Source organism: Dasypus novemcinctus, chromosome 6 (assembly GCF_030445035.2).
Source record: "Dasypus novemcinctus isolate mDasNov1 chromosome 6, mDasNov1.1.hap2, whole genome shotgun sequence".
Lineage (NCBI taxonomy): Eukaryota > Metazoa > Chordata > Mammalia > Cingulata > Dasypodidae > Dasypus > Dasypus novemcinctus.
This window is the reverse complement of record NC_080678.1, coordinates 124,348,765-124,370,224: the sequence shown is the minus strand read 5'-3', so window position 1 is coordinate 124,370,224 and position 21,460 is coordinate 124,348,765. Positions and strand designations below refer to the sequence as shown.

The 21,460-nt window shown below is 44.4% G+C and overlaps 1 protein-coding gene across 3 annotated transcripts; it reads left to right on the top strand.

Annotated features, from left to right (window-relative positions):
- The first annotated feature begins 12,747 nt into the window (after positions 1-12,747).
- LOC101423661 (mannose-binding protein A-like) lies at positions 12,748-19,416 on the top strand. Of its 3 annotated transcripts, none has more exons than XM_004467363.4 (5): positions 12,748-13,053; positions 16,448-16,640; positions 17,317-17,433; positions 18,241-18,315; positions 18,979-19,416. In XM_004467363.4, the coding sequence occupies exons 2-5, from the start codon at positions 16,457-16,459 to the stop codon at positions 19,350-19,352; spliced, it is 750 nt and encodes a 249-aa protein (XP_004467420.1). In that variant the 5' UTR covers positions 12,748-13,053; positions 16,448-16,456; the 3' UTR covers positions 19,353-19,416. The 3 variants fall into 3 exon arrangements, with proteins under 3 accessions (XP_004467420.1, XP_071072046.1, XP_004467422.1); XM_071215945.1 differs by lacking the exon at positions 12,748-13,053 and adding an exon at positions 14,213-14,286; XM_004467365.5 differs by lacking the exon at positions 12,748-13,053 and adding an exon at positions 15,350-15,483.
- Positions 19,417-21,460: the final 2,044 nt, after the last annotated feature.

Sequence of the window (21,460 nt, the reverse complement as noted above, 5' to 3'; positions counted from 1 at the left end):
TAACTCACAAAACTAAATTCCATATACTCTTTTTTAACCTTTAGCATTAATATAGTACCTTCTCTGATTTTGCTATAAAAACATTACTTATGTAACAACAGTCCATAAATTACATTAGCTCTGCTTTCCCCATGTATCACCACATTCTTAACTCCCTGTTGTAGAACTTTCCTGTATTTATGTTATTAACCACAATCCTCATCTGCTTCCAAAATCATTGTTATACCTTCCCAATATTATACTCCATCTGTCCTCCAACTAACATTAATCTTCATAGACTACTTGTTCAGTCACAATCACATCCATAAATCAACAGTGCTTGTTACATTCAGTTATTTATTTATTGATTGATTTTAATAACAAACTTTATTTTTACAAAATTTCTGATTTACAGAAAAATTAACTGAAAGTATAGGGAATTCCCCTATAACCCCCGGTCTCCATCCACACACCCACACACCCACACACAGTTCCCCCTATTATCAGCATCTTACGTTAGTGTGGTGCTTTTGCTGCCACTGACACACTAATATTGAAGCATTGCTACTAACCAGCGCCTACAGTTCACACTATGTTTTACACTTTGTGCTACACACTGCAGTATCATACAGAACAATTCCAATGCCCTAAAAATGCCCTGTGTTCCACCCACTCATCCCTCCCTGCCTTCTGACCCCTGGAAACCATATCTTCATATCAGTGTTACAAGTTCTTCAGTTACCACACACTAATAACTACAGTAACAATAAATCTATTTTGTTCCATGGTTACACTCCTCCCTTATGTTTATTTATTCCTCAAGCTTGAGGAATTCAGGATGATGTTCATTCTGCTTCAGGCTGAAAGGGGACTTAGGTATTATAGGGCAGATGGAAAGAATTGTTTTGTTTGCAGTTGTAGATACTTCTTGATTTTTGGGGTGGGGCTTGTCCGTTATCATCATGTTGTTGGTTGTCCAGGGCAAGCCCCAGGAACTGGAGAGTACAAGTTGGCCACAGCTCTGCTGGGATTCAGGGCTCAACTGACACGAACAATCTGAAGATTTAAGTCTCTGAGAGATATATTTAATGAGTATATAGAAATTACATGATTGAAAAAAGGGCTAGAATAATCTTGTGTAGGGGAATTAGCAATGAGTATAACTATATTATTTTGGGGAAATAGCTTATTAAATTTTCCCAAAAAGAGCCCACCAAAGGGGTGTTGATTTTGTGAGGTCATGTGTCTTGTCTCAGATGTCAGGACATCCCTAGAGCCCCCGGGAGCACATTCATTTGAGGTTTTGTTTATTGTGGCATTTTGTGAAATCTGCCTGAGACCTGTATAACTGAATAAATACTGGTTGGCTGTAGATGCGTGAGTCTATTTCTGAACTCCCAATTTGTTTCATTGGTCAGTATGTCTATCATTTTGGCAATACCATGCAGTTTTGATCACTGTAGCTTTATAGTATGCTTTAAAGTCAGGTAGCATGAATTCTCCAACTTTGCTTCCCTTTTTCAGAATGTTTTGGTATTCAGGGCGCCTTCCTCTTCCAAATAAATTTGATAATTGGCTTTTCCATTTCTGTAAAAAATGCTGTCAAAATTTTTATTGGGATTGCATTGAATCTGTAAATCAATTTGGGTAGAGTTGACATATGAATAATAATTTAGTCTTCCAATCCATGAACATATTCTTCCAATTATCAAGGTCTTCTTTGATTTCTTTTAGCAATGTTATATAGTTTCCATGCACAAGTCCTTTACACATTTGGCTATGTTTATTCCTAAAATTTGATTCTTTTAGTTGCTATTGTAAATGGAATTTTTTTTCCTTGATTTTCTCTTCAGTTGCTTATTACTAGTGTAAAGAAACATTATTGATTTTTGCATGTCAATCTTGTACTCTGTCAAATTGTTAAATTTATTTATTTGTTCCAGTAGCCTTATTGTGGAGTTTTCAGGACTTTCTATATATAGGATCATGTCATCTGAAAACAGTTAAAGTTTTACTTTTTCCTTCCCAATTTCCATGGCTTTTATTTCCTTTTCCTGCCTAAGTGCTCTAGCAAGAACTTCTAACACAATGTCAAATAAGAGTGGATAGAGAGCATCCTTGTCTTGCTCCTGCCTTTCACCATTAAGTTTAATTTAGCTGTGGGTTTCTCATATATGACCTTTATCATGCTGAGGAAGTTTTCTTTTGTTCCTGTCTTTCAAAATGTTTTTATCAAGAATGGATGCTGAATTTTGTCTAATGCATTTTCTGTGTTGATAGAGGTGATCATGTAGTTTTCTTCTTTAGATCTGTTAATGTGGTGCATTACATTACTTGATTTTCTTATTTTGAGCCATCCTTGCATACCTGGACTACAATCTACTTGATCATGGTGTATAATTCATTTGATTTGTTGTTGGATTCAATTTGCAAGTATTTTGTGAGTATTTTTTTGCATTTAAGTTTTTTAGAGAGATTGGTCCATAACTTTTTTCCCTTGTAGCATCATAGTGCCTTGGGTATTAGGGTGAGGTTTGCATCATAGAATGAGTTAGGTAATACTCCCTCTTGTTCAACTTTTTGGAAGTGTTTGAGCAGGATTGGTATTAGCCCTATTTGAAATGATTGGTAGAATTTACCTGTGAAGCCATCTGGTCCTGGGTTTTTCTAGTTGGGAGGTTTTTGGTGACTAATTCAATTTCATTACTTATGATTGGTGTTTTGAGGACTTCTGTTTCTTCTTTCACCAATGTAGGTTGCACATGTGTTTCTAGAAAATCTATCCTTTTCATCTAAGTTGTCCAATTTATTGGCACACAATTTTTCATAGTATCCTCTTATGATACTCTATTTCTGTGGGGTCAATGGATATGTCTCCTCCTCTCTCATTTCTGGCTTTATTTATTTGCATCTTCTCTCTTTTTTTCTTTGTTAGTCTAGCTAAGAACTTGTGGATTTTATTAATCTTCTTGAAAAAACAGGTTTGGTTTTGTTAATTCTATTTTTTGTTCTCAATTTAATTTTGCTCTAGTCTTTTTTTAAAAGATTTATTTATTTATTTATCTCCCGTCCCCCCCTGGTTGTCTGTTCTCTGTGTCTATTTGCTGCGTCTTCTTTGTCCACTTTGGTTGTTGTCAGCAGCACAGGAATCTGTGTTTCTTTTTGTTGCATCATCTTGCTGTGTCAGCTCTCCATGTGTGCGGCACCATTCTTGGGCAGGCTGCACTTTCTTTCACACTGGGCGGCTCTCCTTACGGGACACACTCCTTGTGCGTGGGGCTCCCCTGCACAGGGACACCCCTGCGTGGCACGGGCATTCCTTGTGTGCATCTTGCTCTAGTCTTTGTTATTTCTTTCCTTCTGTTTGCTTTGGGATTAGTTTGCTATTCTTTTTCTAGTTCTTCCAGATGTGTAGTTAGGTCTTTGATTTTAGCTCTTTCTTCTCTCTCTGCCACCAAAGATGGCTCCCTCATCTGTTTGCTTGTTGTTTTTGCTCATTGTCTGCTGATTGTTATTTTTTTTTTTTGCTCATTGTTTTCTTGTTGTCTGTTCTTTTCTTTTTTTCTTTAAGAGGCCTAAACCCAGGACCTCCCATAAGGGAGGCAGGTGCTCAACTGCTTGCACCGCATCTCTCCCTGCTCATTTGTTTTTGTTCATTGAATGTTCATTGTCTGCATTTTGTTTTTTCTCATTGTCTGTTCATTGTTTTTGCTCACTGTCTGCTCATTGTTTGTTTTCTTTAGGAGGCACTGGAACCAAACCTAGGACCTCCTATTGGGAGGTGGGTGCTCAACTGCTCGAGCCACATCTGCTCCCTCTTTCTTCTCTTTCAATGGAGGCATTTAGGCTATTAATTTCCCTCTCAGCACTGCCTTTGCTTATGACAACCCATATGTTTTGATATATTATGTTCTTGTTTTCATTTGCTTCTAGATAGTTATTCATTTCCCTTGCAATTTCCTCCTTAACCTACTGATTCTTTAAGAGTGTGTTGTTTAAACTCCATATATTTGTGAATTTCCAGTTTTCCACCCATTATTGATTTACAGCTTCATTCCACTGTGCTCAGAGAAAGTACTTTGTATGATCTCAATATTTCTAAATTCACTGAGACTTGTCCTATGACTTAACATGTGGTCTATTCTGGAGAATGATCCATGAACACTTAAGCAAAATGTACATCCTGCTGTTTGGGAGTGCAATGTTCTGTATATTATCTTTTAGGTCAGTTCCTCTAATGTATTATTTAAGATCTCTGTTTATTGATTCTCTGTCAAGTTCTTCTGTCTATTGCGGAGAGTGGTGTATTGAAGTCCCCCACTGTAATTGTATGATTGTATGATTTCTTCCCTTAGTTTTGTCAATTTTTGCTACATGTATTTTGGGGCACCCTGGTAGGTGCATAAATATTTACGATTGCTCTTTATTCGTGGTAAATTGTCCCTTTTATCAATATATGATGTCTTTCTTTGTCTTTTACAGCAGTTTTATGTTTAAAGTCTATTTTGTCTGATATTAGTATAGCTATCCCAGACCTTTTATGGTTGCTGTTTGCATGGAAAATCATTTTCTAACCTTTCATTTGCAAACTATTTGCATCCTTGGGTCTAAGGTGAGCCCCTTCTAGACAGCATATAGATGGGTCATATTTTTTTTTATCCATTCTTTCAATCTGCATCCCTTAATTGGGGAGTTTAATCAATTATCATTTAATGTTATTACATTAAGGCAGTACTTCAGTCATTTTTTTCTTTAGGCTTATATATGCCATATTTTATTTTTGTTTCTCTTTTTACCTTTTTAGTTACCCTTATTAATAATCTTCCTTTCTACACTCTCCTCCAACCCTCTCTCCTATCTTTTCCTTTCAACCTGCAGAACTCCCTTTAGTATTTCTTGAAGGGCAAAGCTCTTGTTAACAAATTCTCTCAATTTTTGTTTATCTGTGAATATTTTGATCTCTCCATCATTTTTGAAGGACAGTTTTGCTGGAAAAAGAATTCTTGGCTGGCAGTTTTTTCTTTCAACACCTTAATTATGTCATACCACTGTCTTCTTGCCTCCATGGTTTCAGATGAGAAATCAGCACTTAATCTTATGGAGCTTCCTTTATATGTGATAGAACTCTTTTCTCTTGCTGCTTTCAGAATTCTCTCTTTACCTTTGGTGTCTGACAATCTGATTAGTAAGTGTCTCAGAGTAGGCCTGCTAGGATTTATTCTGTTTAGAGTATGCTGCACTTCCTGGACATGTACATCCTTTTCCTTTATAAGAGTTGGGAAATTTTTGGCCATTATTTCCTCAAATACTCCTTCTTCACCCTTTCCTTTCTCTTCTTCTTCTGGGACCCCTTAGTGTATACGCTCACGAATTTAGTTTTGTCATTCAATTCCATGAGCCCCTGCTGATTTTTTTCCTTTTATTTGTCTATGTGTTCTATTATCCGTGCAATTTCAGATGTCCTATCTTCCAATTTACTAATTCTTTCCTCTACCTGTTCAAATCTGCTGCTACATTAGTCTAGTGTATTTTAAATTTCTCCCATTGTGGCTTTCATTACCATAAGATCTGTTATTTTTATGTATTTTTACAATGTGTTCTGCATGTTCACCAAATGTCTTCTTAATATTTTTTATCTCTTCTCTCATCCCATTGAATTGATTTAGGATATTTGTTTGGATATTTTTTATTAATTGCTCTATATTCTGTATTTCCTCCTGCTTGTCACTTTGTTTACTTGACTGGGCCATAGCTTCCTTTTTCATAGTGTGGTTTGTCATTTTTTGCAATGTCTAGGAGTCTGTTTATCTTGCTGGGTTTGTTCTGTTGGTCAGTCTCTCTTTCTTGCCTTGGTTTTATTTTTGTTTGGCTTTGTGTTAAGGATCTTCTTTGATACTTGGTTCCACACTTTCTGAATCTTTAGAATTTCCTATGTTTAACTGAAAAAATAAAATAAAAAAATGAAGGAGGAAAGAAAAAATAAAGGAAAAGTAAAATAATTTAAAAGGAGAAAAAGAAAAATAGGAAAACAAAAAATAAATGAAAAAAGAAAAGGATAAAAGAAAAAAGGAAGCAGAGAGGAGAAAGAAAAGGAAAAAAAAAAAAGAAGAAAAGACAAGAAGAGAAAAAAAACAAGGACTTCCCTTTCAGGCCATGGCTGCTCCTAGGCTCCTCCTTGCCAGACACCTGACCTGCCAATCAATTACCCCAGGGCCCACCTCTCTGCAGGGACCCAGAAGAGAAGGAGGTGGGGGAAACAAAATCAAAGAAGAGAACAACTGGCCTCACTCTCAGGCCACCTGTGAGCCATCGCTGTTGTCAGCGGCACAGGAATCTGTGTTTCTTTTTGTTGCGTGATCTTGTGTGTCAGCTTTCCGTGTGTGTGGTGCCATTCCTGGGCAGGCTGCACTTTCTTTTGCGCTGGGCGGCTCTCCTTACGGAGGTCACTCCTTGCACATGGGGCTCCCCTATGTGGGGGCTCCCCTGCATGGCATGGCACTCCTTGCATGCATCAGCACTGCACATGGGCCAGCTCCACACGGGTCAAGGAGGCCCAGGGTTTGAAACGCGGATCTCCCATGTGGTAGATGGACGCCATAACCACTGGACCAAGTTTGCTTCCCTCTTTTATATTTTATACATATATTATTATAGTTGTAAATAATGGAAGTTTTGCCTGTTTCTTTTTGATTATTTGTATTCTATTTCATTTGTCCTTTTTGCAGGGGCCAGGAGCTCACATACATTATTTTATTTTAATTTTTTTAAAGAATTATTTTTATTTATTTCCCCCCCCCCCCATTTCCCCCATTATCTGCTCTCTGTGTCCATTTGCTGTGTGTTCTTCTGTGTCTGCTTGCATTCTCCTTAGGCGGCTCTGGGAACTGATCCTGGGATCCTCCGGAGTGAGAGAGAGGCAATTATTCTCTTGCGCTGCCTCATCTCCCTGTTCTGCTACGTCTTCTTATTTTCTCTCCTTTGTGTATCTTGTTGCATCATCTTGCTGTGCTAGCTCTCCATGTCAGCTGGCACTCCTGTGCAGTGTGGCTTTACTGTGTGGGGCTGCATTCCCATGCAAGGCAGTACTCCTGAATGGGGCCACATTCCCGTGTAGGCCAGCACTCTGCGTGGGCACCTTGCCCTCACCAGGAGGCCCTGGGCATTGAACCCTGGACCTCCTAAATGGTAGATGGGAGCCCAATTGGTGGAGCTACATCTGTTTCCCTCATGTTCATTATTGAAGTGATTCAGTGAAAAATGGCATCTTTTTTTGGCCCTGAATGTAATGGGAACACTTCCACTATTTCACCATTGCAAACTTTGCTTGTTTTATGTTTCTGATGGATACCTTTTTACCAAGGTAAAGAAGTTCCCTCTTTTTCTGAGTTGCAAAGATTCATTTTAAGTGTGAATGCTTATTGAATTTTATGAGGTGATTTTTTGGGGACATTTCCTTTAATCTGCTAATATAATGAGGGTGTTGGGTGTGGGTTGAGCCATTTCTCATTCCTGGGCATTGGCCTTTAGAACCCACAGCTGGGAATAAGAGGCTCTGGGTACATCACTTTTCATTTGGAGAAATGCCCCAGAGACCCACCACTGGACTCCTCAGAATCCTCATTCCCCTGGTCAGTCTAAACAGGGCTGGAGAGGGGAAAGGAGGCTGCCCCACATTGGGTGATATCAGAGCTTTCAAATGGAAATTATTCCTCCAGCTCCTCGCCCATGAGATGGGTGAGGGGCTCTCATTGCCCTCTTCTGGTTTTAAGTAGGGATTCCCAAATTACTCCCTCTCCCCAGACAGGGATGAGGATTATCTTCTGTCCTAAATTGCTGAAGCAGCGAACCGAAGAGTGCCTGATCCTGCTGAGGCACAGAAGGACAAGCTGAGATCAGGAGTGTCCTGACACTGTGGCAGTTTCCCACGGCCCGTGGGAATGCCGGTGCCATGGAAGGTCCCCAGACCTTAAACAGCGCTCTCGCTGCTTTTTGGAGCTCGGGCCCTTGAGCAAGAGAAGCCTGTGGATTGAATGTCCACCAATGGGATGCTGAGCACAGGGAACACGCAGCTGGAGGCCGTCCCAGAGCCCCTTTCCTGAGAAGCATTTGTTACAGTCACACAATAGCCAGGATGGGCTGAGAAGGAGCTGTGTCCTCACAGGCCCAGAAATGAGCGCAGGTCCTGCCTATTCTTCAGGGGCAACATCGGCAAGTCCAGCAGTTCTCGAAGGCCAAGGCGGGGGTGTGTCAGCTGCAAAACTGAAATGTTAATGGCAAAAATGGAAGGCAAAGATCATTTGTTTGGGCTTGCTCAGAACTAGTGTGACTAGTAATGGAAGAAACTGTAGCATTGATCTGGAGAAAGTGGCCACGGTAGTTGCTGAGGGCAGGGAGAGGGAAGAAGAGATGAGATGTGGGAGCATTTTTGGGACTTGGAGTTGTCCTAAATGATATTGCACGGACAGATGCTAGACATTACATATCCTGCCATAACCCACTGAATGGACTGGGGGAGAGTGTAAACTACAATGTAAACTATAGTCCATGCGGTGCAGCAGTGCTCCAAAATGTATTCGCCAAATGCAATGAATGTGCCACAATGATGAAAGAGGTTGTTGATGTGGGAGGAGTGGGGCTGATGGAGGGTGGGGTATATGGGAACCTCTTATATTTTTTAATGTAGCATTTTTTGTGATCTATGTGTCTTAAAAAAAAAGACAATTTATTTTAAAAAAAATCTAGAAAGTTTATATTGTGGGGACCCAAGAAGAAAATGTATGAAGAGTTTTGAGACAACGTATTAGTTTAGAGACTAATATATTGGAGTGTCAAGCTCCAAGAGGGCACATATCTACATTGAGACTCTTAAAACTTGTTATATGTGAAATTAGTGAATTACACTGATTTTATTTTCTGATGTTCAACCATCTTTGTGTTCCATACCCCATATGGTCTAATGGCTGGCATTCTCTTCAAACTTCCTATGAGTTAGGCATTATACTTACACTAAATCATTTAATTCTGATTAACCCTATATAGATGCTATTATTATCTCCAATTTACAAAACAAGAATATTGAGTCCCATGGAGGTTAAAGAGATTTTTCTAAGATCACACAGCTGGTTCATAGTAGAACTGGACTATGAATTCAAGAAGCCATATTCCAGAAACTCTTTTAAACCATGAAAATACTACTGGAATAATAGTTATTTTAAATTGTATTTTGGCATCTATGTTTATAAATTAAATTGTCTAAAAGTTCTCTTTTTTTGTTCTGTCCTTATCCAATTTTGGGTTACATATATTGCTAATCTTTTGAGCCCATTTTTAAAAATACCACAAGAAATTTGTATAAGAGAAAAATGATCTCTTCTTTGAAGATGTGGTAAAATTCACCTTAAAAACCACCTTTTTTTTTGATGGGGGTAATGGTTGATAATTTTTTACTTTCCTTTCTATCTTTCATTACTGATATACCAGTCATTTAAACTCTTCTTGGGCCAACTTAGGTACTCTAAATTGTTCTCTGATAGTATCTATTTTGTTTAGTTTTCAAATGTATCACCATAAAATCAGTTGTACATAGTGTGGTTTTATAATGTCGATACCCTCTCTATTAGTGTAACATTGCTTTTCCTTCCTGGATATTGCTCATTCTGTTTACATTTTCTTTTTTTAAAAGTTTTATTTTTTTATTATCTTTTTTAAAAGATACATAGATCACACAAAATGTTACATTAAAAAATATAAGAGGTTTCCATATACCCCACTCCCCATATCCCTCACTCCTCCCACATCGACAACTTCTTTCATTAGTGTGGTACCTTCATTGCCTTTGATGAGTACATTTTGGAGCACTGCTACACAGCATGGATTATAGTTTATGTTGCAGTTTACACTCTCCCCCAGTCCATTCAGTGGATTATGGGGGGATATATAATGTCCAGCACCTGTCCCTGCCATATCATTCAGGACCATTCCAAGTCCCATAAATGCTCCCACATCACATCTCTTTTTCCCTTTCCCTGCCCTAGCAACTCCTGTGGCCACTGTCTCCACATCAACGGCATAATTTCTTCCATTGCTAGAGTCACAATAACTCTATAGTAGAATACCAGTACATCCACTCTAATCTATATTTTTTTTTCCCCAAATTCTACTCAATTTATTCATTTAAAAAAATATTACATTCAAAAAATATGTGGTCCCCATTCACCCCCACTGCCCCCACCCCACCACTCCCCCCACAGTAACACTCTCCCCCATCATCATGACACATCCATTGCATCTGGTGAGTACATCTCTGGGCATAGCTGCACCCCATGTCCTGTGGTCCACACCATAGCCCACACTCTCCCACGTTCCATCCAGTGGGTCATGGGAGGACATATAATGTCCAGAATTGTCCCTGGAGCACCACCCAGGACAACTCCAAGTCTCGAAAATGCCTCCACATCTCATCTCTTCCTCCCATTCCCCGCACCCAGCAGCCACCATAGCCACTTTTTCCACTCCAATGCCACATTTTCTCGGTTATTAACCACAATAGTTCATGAATAGGATATCATTAAGTCCACTCTAATCCTTACTGTATTCTTCCTTCCTGTGGGCTTTGGCTTGGTTGTGTCCATTCCACATGTATGTCAAGAGGGGGTTTAGATTCCACATGGGTACTGGATGCAATCCTGCTGCTTTCATTTGTAGGCACTCTAGGTTCCATGGTGTGGTGGTTGACATTTTTCAACTCCATGTTAGCTGAGTGGGGTAAGTCCAATAAATCAGAGTGTAGGAGCTAAAGTTTGTTGAGGCTCAGGGCCTGGCTATCATATTGTCAGTCCAGAGATTCAAATCCCCTAGATATATCTTAAACCCATTTGGTCTTTCTCTGTGCTAAGTGTGTAAAATTCTCTTTTCTGTTCTTTTTTTTAATTTTTTTTATTTTTTTTTATTTTTTTATTGACTTTGTAATAATATTACATCAAAAATATATATGTGAGGTCCCATTCAACCCCACTCCCCCACCCCCCCCCTCTCCCCCCCAAAACACTCGTTCCCATCATCATGACACATCCATTGGATTTGGTAAGTACATCTTTGGGCACCTCTGCACCTCATAGTCAATGGTCCACATCATGGCCCATACTCTCCTCCATTCCATCCAGTGGGCCCTGTGAGGATTTACAATGTCCGGTGATTGCCTCTGAAGCACCATCCAGGGCAGCTCCATGTCCCAAAGACACCTCCACCTCTCATCTCTTCCTGCCTTTCCCCATACCCATCGTCCACCATGTCCACTTTTCTCAATCCAATACCACCTCTTCTATGTGGACATTGGATTGGTTGTGTCCATTGCACCTCTATGTCAAGAGGAGGCTCAAATTCCACATGGATGCTGGATGCAATCCTCCCATTTTCAGTTGTAATCACTCTAGGCTCCATGGTGTGGTGATTGTCCTTCTTCAACTCCATCTTAGCTGAGTGTGGTAAGTCCAATAAATCAGATTGTAGGTGCTGGAGTCTGTTGAGGCTCAGGACCTGGCTATCACATTGTCAGTCCAGAGATTCAAATCCCCTAAATATATCTTAAATCCCAACGTTAACTGCACCTCCAGCACATTAGCATGAAAGTCTTATGAAGGGAGATCCCATCTGAGTCCAGATTCATCACACATAAACACCATTTCCAAAGAGGGGCCATCTGCCCTGGTAGTTAACCCCATCGGCCATGGCCATAACTCTCATGGGTCTCTTTAGCCTTCAAAGGAACCAATATCTGGGGGTTGTATCTGCTTTATCTGTCTCTCTGACTCTGCTCAGTTGTGCATGAGGGCAATCCTTCTGCCAGCCTCCAGACTCTTTTTTAGAAACTCGTAGCCGTATAAACTCATTTCTTCTTTCCATTTCCCCCTTACTTTAGGTCAAACAGCATTTTAAAGTCATGTTATTTTATGTAGACATGGATATTCTGCTGATCCGCATTGAACCTTCCATATAAGGTCCTTTTCCAGTTGCATCATCAGTTAGTATTTGATAGTGGTCCCTCGTTGCCAGGGAGGCTCGTCCCCGGGTGTCATGTCCCACGCTGGAGGGAAGGCATTGCATTTACATGCTGAGTTTGGCTTCGAGACTGGCCACATTTGAGTAACATGAAGGCTGACAGGAGGAAATTCCCAGGCACAATGTTGCTCTAGGCCTTGTTCTTATTTTAGGTTTATCAGCTCACAAGCATAGTCATTAGCATCAGGGGCTCACTGTTGAACCCTCACTCCCTCCAGGTCCCCGCCGCTGTACCTGGGAGACTGTCGCTGCTCCCCTAGGGACCACGACAGAGCACCACTGGCCAGGAACCCAGTATCCCCCCTGCTGTGGTTTTTAATTGTTGCCACTATGAGTATATCCAATCATTACGATTAATCTATATTTTAATCATCAGTGATTGTGTCAGCCAGCCAATGCCACAATCACTTTCCTTCTCAGGTGTTTACAACAACACACCTTTTTGTTTCTGGCCCTGGGTCTACGCAGAGCTGTGCTTTGGATGGTCGTGACCTAGGAGCTCACCCAGGATGGACCCCAAGTGTCTGGGGACTGCATGGCTGCCCCACACCTGTTCTTCCCCTTGAGATTAGTGGCTACCCGCCCGTGCTCTTACCAGGAGCTGCGGAAAGCTGGTTGAATGTTACGGCCCTGTCAGTGACCAAGCCACGTGTGGGAGGGGCGGTGTGTTTACTCCGGGTGTCCCGTGGGAGGCTCTGCAACGTCCTGCTGCCACCGGCAGGCACATACAATTCTGTGACAAGGAGGAAGTCAAAGCTCAGGAGCAAAAATCCAAACCAGCACAGTCGTATTTGTCAAATTTATGGTGTTTGCAAAGAACCAGGATTTGCAGCTCTGTCATTTCCTTATTCCAGCTCCTTCATTTCAAAATTTAATTTTTATTTATTTCTTAATTATACGCTCCTTTGGTTTGTTTTAGACAAATTTATCTGTCGGTTCCAGGCAAGGGTCCCTGGAGGACTATTTCTGAGGCGTGCTGTTCCAGGGAACCTCACTGGTTATTTCCTGCCGTGTCTGGTAAGTTTCCAAAGTGAACTCAAATTTGCCTGAGCTCATCTGAGAAAATGCTGAAGGGTCTGGGTTAAGGACAAGGTTTGCTACTGCTTTCATGTCCCCACAGTGACCCAGGTTGTGACGAGATGGGACACACGAATCATAATATTTCAGCTCGGACTTTCCAGCCTCACTAAATCCGCACTGGTCTGGGAGAGGAGGGAGCTGTCATTGTCCACTCTCAAGGGAGGAGGTTGGCTTTCTGGGCTTCCTTCTATGCTCCAGGCACTTTCTCTCCCCTAATCCACACTTTAGGTCTACAGCACTTCTAGAGGCCTGGTTCTCTGAAAATCTCTCGGTTCTCAAGTCCCACCTTCTAGAGCGGCCTCCCCATCTACCTTGTGCAATGTCCTGAGAGCCTACAGGCCTTTCAAAACCGCCCTCAGCAGGATCGTCTTGGCCTGGGGGGGGCCCTCCCAGTGCCAGCAGGATGCTGATGGTGCCATCGCAGGGCCGATGACACTTGGAGAGGCTGAAGCACCAGTCAGGGGAAAGCAAACCTCTCCAGTTGTTTGGCGCCGTGGGGAGGGGCCGGAATCGAAGGGCCCCGCAAGGGCTGGGCAGGGCCACTTGCTCAGGCTCTGGCGATACGCCCGGGCAGGTCTTCCCTGCCCCGGGCCTCTGCTGAGCCCCCTCTCACCAGGCCCTTCCTGTGGCGCAGGCCGGTCAGGCTGGGGAGTAAACTGGAGGGTGGGCTCAGACCCTGGCTGCACCCGTGGAAGTCAGGGGGCCTCTGTGAGGACGTGTGCTGGAGGCTCAGCTGGCTCCGTGTATGCTTAGTGAGTGTGGACCCCGTTTCCAGACGGGCTACAGCAGTCAAGGAGCAAAATCCTACTGATGAAGTTCATTTCCTAAAGGGGCGGGATGGCCAATAAACAAATGACTGAATAAATACGACAACTGCACGTAAATAATCGGCAGTGAGCTTAAACAGGGTAATTACGCCACGTGGCAGAAGAGTTGCTTAAACTTGAATGGCTAGGAAGGCCCTTTCTCTGGAGATAATATTTAAGCTGAGAATATGAATGACGACCGACAAGTAAGCAAATAGAAAACAGAGGCATAGCGGTACGCTTACACAGTCACCTTTGAGTTTCAGCTGCACATGCTGCCCTCCCCCGCCCCGAGCCCGCCCCAAACAGGCATTTGAAGAGGAAGACAAATAGTGTGTGATCCCACTCCTGTGAAATGCCTACGGTAAGCAGATCCATAGAGCAGAAAGTAGATGAAAGGTCACCAGGAGCTGGGGCATTAGAAATGGGGAATTACTACTTAATGGATAAAGAATTTCTGTTTTGGAATTTGAATTTTCTGTGATGAAGAGTTTAAATAATGGAAGGTGGTAATAGTAGCACAACATTGTAAAAATAATTGATCTCACTGAATTGTACATTTAAAATGGTTAAAATAGCAAATTTTATTATTCACACACACCTCACCACAATTTTTTTAAAAAAGAGGAAGGCATCCAGTGAATTCTGAATGAATGAGAAGGAGAGGAGTGAGTTGACTAAGCATTTTAGGTCCATAACCTAAACTTTATTTTGTTTTTCAGTAAACTAAGCACAAAGAGAAGTGAGCTAGGCTGCTGTAACAAAATACCAAAGATACAGGGGTGCGTGCTTATGTGTGTACATGCTTATGTGTAGATGCATGTGTACACATATGTGTTCATGTGTGCATGCATGCTTGTGTGTACATGTGCATGCATGCTTTCGTGTACATGCTTGTGGGTACATGCTTGTGGCTACATAGAGGTCTGAAGGGACCTGGTCCTGAGAACTTGTGTTTCTGGAGCTGTAGAGATAGATGCATGGGGAGGGCAGTAGCAGGAGGAGTTTAGGGCACGGAAGTAGAGGGGAGCCCAGGGCTGTGATGGAGACCCCACCGGCAGCCCCAGAGAACTGCCGAGTATGTGGTGGCTCTACGGCTGGTTGTTTACTGATCTGGGGTTAGGGCCAGGCCATCTGGGTCTGCCCGGCTGGAGGGTCAGTGTCCCTGCAGAAGTCCCAGTAAGTTGTTCCTGGAGGCAAGAGCTGGGGGCCGGGGCTGAGAGTCCAGACACTTAACTTGACCCTGGTGTGGCCCAGGCAGGGCTTTGCTTGGCAGTCAGCCCTCCCTGGGACCTGGGCATTTCTCTGACCAGGAGCTTTTGTAGCCTTCCTGAATCCCCTTGGCTGTCTGCAAATGGAAGGCGGTGCTTTTAGCCAAAAGGAAGGACGTACGTGGCGTGTGTATGTGCTAGCAACACATGCACGTCCTGACCCTCAGCCTCAACCCCAGGGGAGGTGAAAGAAAGAGGGCAGGCAGGGAAGAGGAAGCGTGGGGAAGGATATGCTCTAGAAAGTGCCCTTCCACCTGGCCACCTCTCATTCAGTCCTGGAGTAGAGAAGGGTAAGGGGGTTGAAAGGCAGGGGCTCAGGGTGGGTGGGGAGGGGGAGAGGACAGGTGCAGCGATTACGCAGCCAGCCAGCACCTTGGGCTTAGAGGCCAGACTGCAGCAGAGAGGGCAGTGCAGGGGCCTGGGCTACCGAGGCTTCCTGGAGGAGGGGGCAGATTGAGCAAAGACTGGATGGGAGGTGGGAGCTAGTGGGAGCGCAGAGCTAGGGAGGCTTCCAGCAGCACTGCCTGGAGGAGGAGCACGAGCTGGCTCAGAAAGCCTGGCAGACATGGCCCCTCTCTGGAAGACCTCCAGGCAAGGAGGGGAGGCAGGCCCGTCTCTTCTGACCAGGCTCAGTCACCTAGGAAGGTCCATCCTGAGGCGTAGAACTCTGCTTCAGGGCTCCACGGCCACAAACCGGAGAGTCTAGGAACGATGGTTGACAGGCTGTTGGTGAACAGTTGCATTTCTGTAGGTGGGGAGGTCCCTGGCATGTAAAACGGGGTATTTATTTAGAATGAGGGGGTGGATGTGTAAACGTGTCACAGTGGGAACCTCACGTGACCCTCAGTTTGAGGCTGGGAACAGGAAGAGGAGAGAGAAGGAGGCTACAAGAAAAGGGGATGAGGAAGAACGGAGGCCACGGGCTCTGTTTGCCGTTCGTGCCAGCCACTGGGCATGGGGCTAGCCTACATTTTCAGATTCTCTGGTGGTACCTAACTTAGCCCAAAAGAGACACTGGAGAGAATGGGCCCCCTTCGCTCTCACATTTGCCTTTGCTGATTACCTTAGCAAACGGCAGCACCTGCGTTATCTCAGCAATAAGGCTTCTCACTTGTCCATGTCCCCGTAGCCTGGAGGGAACTCAGAGCCACAGCTCCTCCTGAGCACAGGGTCTTGCACACCACAGGTGGTGCAAGTGTTGATGACTGACTGCAATGAGATGGGATTATCTTCTCTGACTTTCTTCATTCCAAGGCAAGGACCATGCACCTGTTTCCCTCACTCCTTGCCCTCCTCCTGTGTGTGGCCACAGCGTCCAGCTTAGGAAAGGAAGCCTGTGAGGATGCCCTGAAGTCCTGCTCAGTGATTACCTGTGGTGTCCCTGTCACCAACGGTACCCCAGGCAGAGATGGGCGCGATGGACCCAAGGGAGAAAAGGGAGAACCAGGTACAGGACGGCGCTGCCGCCTCCCTCGTATTTACCTCCAGCAGGAGGTGGGTCCCTCTCGGGGGTCCCTCAGCATAACACCTGCAAAATGCCGTTCCCTGCAAGACAGATGCTCCCCTGGCTCTGAGAGGCCCCTGCTTGTGCACAGGAGTTGACAAGGGGCTTCTTCTCCATGCACAGGGGGCGCCTGCCTGCTCAGGGAGCTGGCTCTCAGGAGATGCTTCCCTGGTGTCTTAGTTTTCCTGCTCAAACCTCAGGAATATGCTGGCCCCCAGGTGGGAGGGTAGAAGTCCACAGCCAAGACCTCAGCAGGCCACATGTGCTCCAGGGCCTGGAACCTCTGGTGCCTTCCGCCATCCCTTTCTGTCTCTCCCTGTGGCTTCTGCTTCTCTGCCCAAGTTGACAAGGATTCCTGTCCGATCAGATTAAGGTGCGCCCCCTTTCAGAACTCTTTGAAGTGAGTCCACACCCACAGGACCGGGCTGAGGGCTGGCACTTGTTCTGGTGGGGTCCACACTGGGGATCTGGGAGGACCGCTCTTCTCTGGATCACCACTGGTTCCCTGGAAGCCAAGCTCGTCGACACAGACCCAGGGTGGCTGTTTCCTGGGGACTCTGGGAGCTCAGTGCAGAGCACATGGAGGATGGTGGGTCATGGTTCCTTTGTCTTCCAACAGGCCAAGGGCTCAGAGGCCTCCAGGGTCCTCCTGGGAAAATGGGGTCTCCAGGAGGGACAGGATCTCCTGGGCTTCGAGGACCAAAGGGCCAAAAAGGGGATCACGGAGACAATGCAGGTGAGGAGCTCCCCTGGCACGGCTGTGCTGAGACCCGGGCCCTGGAGACTCATGTGAGCAGGCAGGAGGTGCCCCTTCTCCTGGCTTGGCTCACTGAGCCGATGCCCACAGCCCTCTCAGGCTTGCATGGGGCCCCAAGATTTCCTACCAGTGCCTGGTCACAGGCTTCCAAACCCTTCGGGGATACTCCCTCAACGGGCCTTGGTGTCCTTCAGCTGAAGCAGCTGAATGTGTGACTCCAGGCCTGGGTGTGTATGGGGGGAATGGTCCCTCTTGGGTGTTGGGGTTTATATCTATTGTCACGGAAGTGGCATAAAAATGTCATCAGACCCCTGGCTAATGGGGGACCACCATCATAGCAACTTAGTTCCAATTAAAACAGAGAAAATTCAGTTAACAACAAAGGGAAACAGACAAGTCTCTTATTAATATTTGTTCACTGGCCCATCAAAATAATAAAGTATTAAAAAGTTTACCTGGTATGAGAAATGGAAGAGGATTATATAGAAAAAATTTCAAAAGTGAGACTAATGAGTTGGGCCTTCCTTTATAAATTATTATAATTTAGCAATATTTAAGCAGTATATAAAGAAAAACACCCAGAACTATAGTTTCCCAGTTGTTAAGATTTTAAAGATATACCCGGGATGGCAAGAATACGGTTATTTTCTTTCATTTTGCTTCTTTGTGTTTGCTTATTTTTTGAAATAATCATATATCTTAGCAAGGGAAAAGAAAGTAAAATGCTCTTCTCTCCAATTTAGGGCCTTGCTCTCAATCAGTACCTCTTCTCATATTGCTTTGCAGCTTCTGAGGCCAAGCTGGCTGACTTACAGAGAGAGATACAAAGCCTGAAGTCAGAACTGGACCACACCAGAAACTGTGAGCTCTCTCACTGCCCCAGGGTGCTCTTGGTTGTCACGGTTTTCTTCAGAGGGCTTGAGGTTTTGGGGAGGGTGTGGGAGAACTTACGTATGCCAGGACTTGTACTAGTTCGGCATTTTCTTATAATATGGCTTTACTCAACCCTCTCACTAACTGCATTTGTGGCTAGTGTACTCATTTTATTTACAGACGAGGGATAAAAGGCCCAGGAAAATCATGACTCAGGAGCGTAGGTAAATCATTCAAGGACACACGTCTAAAAGTAGCAGAAGAAGAGTGAATGGAGATCTGCGGTCTCCAGCATCCACTACTCGCAGATCACTGCCCAGACCTCTTTCCTAAGCAGTGAGGGTTGAGCATGTTTCCTTGTGTCCTTGCTGGTGCAGGTTTTAACAGATGCTTTGTTCCAAGGGTGCAATGTGCCAGGAGAGCCCAGGCCACCTGCCACGGGCTGTGCATCCCTTCCCTGGCTCTACAGTTGAAGCTCTGACTTGAGCTACTTGGGCACGGCAGCTATTATTTGTCAGTGTTCTGCCTCAAGCTGACCTTGACCCTGGTGTTGGGCAGCTTCCCCAGAGAAGCTCTTCCCAGAGAAGTGCTTTCTTTGCCCTTCTAAGGTCTCCAAGCTAGGTCAACCTCACCCACCATTTGTGATTTCAGTGCTGACCTTCTCCCTGGGCAAGAAGTCGGGGAAGAAGCTCTATGTGACCAGTGGTGAAAAGATGACCTTTTCCAAAGTGAAGGCCCTGTGTGCTCAGCTCGGGGCCACTGTGGCCACTCCCAAGAACGCCGAGGAGAACAAGGCCATCCAGGATGTGGCCAATGACCACGCCTTCCTCGGTATCACTGATGAGCTGACTGAAGGCCAGTTCATGTATGTAACGGGAGGGAGGCTGACCTACAGCAACTGGAAGAAGAACGAGCCTAACAACCATGGCTCAGAGGAGGACTGCGTGCTCCTCCTGAAGGAAGGACTCTGGAACGACATCTCCTGCTCCTCCTCCTTCCTGGCGGTCTGTGAGTTCCCAGCCTGAAGGTGCATGTTCCTTAGCCCCCTCTTTGGCTGATTTGAGAGAAAAGTAAATACTGGCTTTCCCATTTCCAGTGTTGAGTCATTCTTTTGGGGGGATGGGAGGAAAATGAAGGGCGCATATTTGAGTGTGGGATGAGGAAGTGAGACGAGGCTGGCAGAAGGGCCTGCGAGTTTCTGCTTTAGGCCCTGGCAAAGGCCACCCTCTGCTAAATCAGAGTCAACCACAGAAAGGGTCACGTTAATCCTTCTCAATGAGGATACTGCAACCAACAGGGGGACCCTGTTGTGTGAGAGTGGACAGTAGTTTGCAGCCTCCAAAGAAGGGAAGATTCCCTTTTGTCCAAGTGTTGCCAATAAATGATGCCAAAGTCTCCCATGAGTAGCCAGCCCTCTCCAGGACATGGGTATTGTTTTCAGTTGTTCATAAGCTGCACCAGAAAACCTTTCACCACCTGGCTTAACACCGGGCAATGTCTCACCTGGGTGACAACCCCTAGTCCCAGGAATCCCTCACCCTGCCCAAGTAGCTGTGGTCCTTCCTATTGTCTTAGGTGACCTTGAAGATGAAGGACAGTCTTCTTCCTGCAAAATTTTAGGAGACTGGTTAGATATCGTGGGGTGCAGCAGCATCATGGGAGAAGGTTGCCACACAAGTCATGCTCTTCTCCCCGAGCATCTTCTGTCTCAGTTCCTCCCAGTTCAGCATCCCCTCCCTTCACTCTAACACCCTCATCCTGTTGTAAATCAACAGATCCATTATCAGTAGAGACAAGAGGATGAACTCCTCAAAGATAAGTTCACACCCTGTGGGTCAAATTATGAGCACCAGCCAGTAAGCAAATGAAATCTTCCTTCTAGGCAAGGTTCTGGTGCTCTTGGCCCATGAACCTGCCTCATGGCCATGGATGTGACTCAACTATCTCAGAGGGTAGCTGAGATTATGTAGACCCCTCCCCACAAACCAGGGGAAGAGTAGGAATTCAAACCCTGATGCTTGCCATTGAAAAAATGAGTTTGGAAAATATTTCACATGTGGGCCAAGGGCCACTTTAGTGTAGTGAATTTTTTTTGTTAAAATTAGTTTTCCATCTTCTTTTTCTTTGTATCTGAACTACCAGGGAGAGCACCTCATGCTTAAGGGTGCCTAGTGAATATATGTTGACTAGGTACAGTAGAGAATTACCAAATGGATCAATGGTTCAGAGATGGAATAAATGAGGGCAGTCACTCTCTCCATGGTGTACTCCTTCTGCAGGACTTTTAGGCCAGGGGTGGGGATTGGGCTGAGACATGCTGAAGGCTTCTGGGCTGGCAGGAGGAGGGTGTCAGGAGGGTATCAGTAGATATTCTTGACATCTACTACATGTAGACTGTCAGAGCACTGAACTTTCCAACCCATGAGGTTCTTCTGATACCACACTTGGGGGCAATAAGATTATTTTAATGAGGTAGAACAGAACAACTCACTAATTTCCATTTAGATCCAGATTGCTTCCAAATGAATGGCAGACTGCTTAAAATATAGAAACACATGTGAAACTATGTGTTAGGGCCAGAAAAAAGAAAAGGAAGGACAGAGCTGTTCAGAAGGAAGACACACATATACTGCCATCCAGAACAATAGAATTACTGTAACCAAGCATGAAAATTACCTCTGAAGCTTCACATAACCAAGACAAAAATTAGAAAATTGCCAAGTAACCATTAGATGTTATCTTAGATGGAAGGGAGGAGAGTCATGGTCTACTCTGAGATGAACACTCCCTTTGTTTATCCATGAAAGGGCATAAAGGACAGAATTTTCAGGTGTAAAATGTAGAAAAAATTATGTACTTCATATGGAGTTTTTCCTAGCATATAATGATTGCCCCTCAGTCAGGGTGACCTGCAGGACACGATCAAATTCTTCCATCTCCTTTCAGGCTGCTTCTTCTAGTTCCTTCTATGGTACTCCATTCTACCTACATCCCTCAATCTCTAGAGCCTTACACTGCTGCTATGGGAACTTTCTATGATTCTCAAGACCCTGTCCTTCTCCCCTATCTATAATCAGTCCCCTCTGAAGATCCTTGCTGATTATCTCTTCTCTGAGCATCTTACAGGACATGA

What these genes read in the sequence shown, in the direction of transcription:
- LOC101423661 (XM_071215945.1), top strand. An exon ending in GGATCACGGAGACAATGCAG is followed by an intron (nt 17,434 to 18,240) that starts GTGAGGAGCTCC and finishes ATTGCTTTGCAG; the next exon opens with CTTCTGAGGCCAAGCTGGCT. An exon ending in ACTGGACCACACCAGAAACT is followed by an intron (nt 18,316 to 18,978) that starts GTGAGCTCTCTC and finishes TTGTGATTTCAG; the next exon opens with TGCTGACCTTCTCCCTGGGC.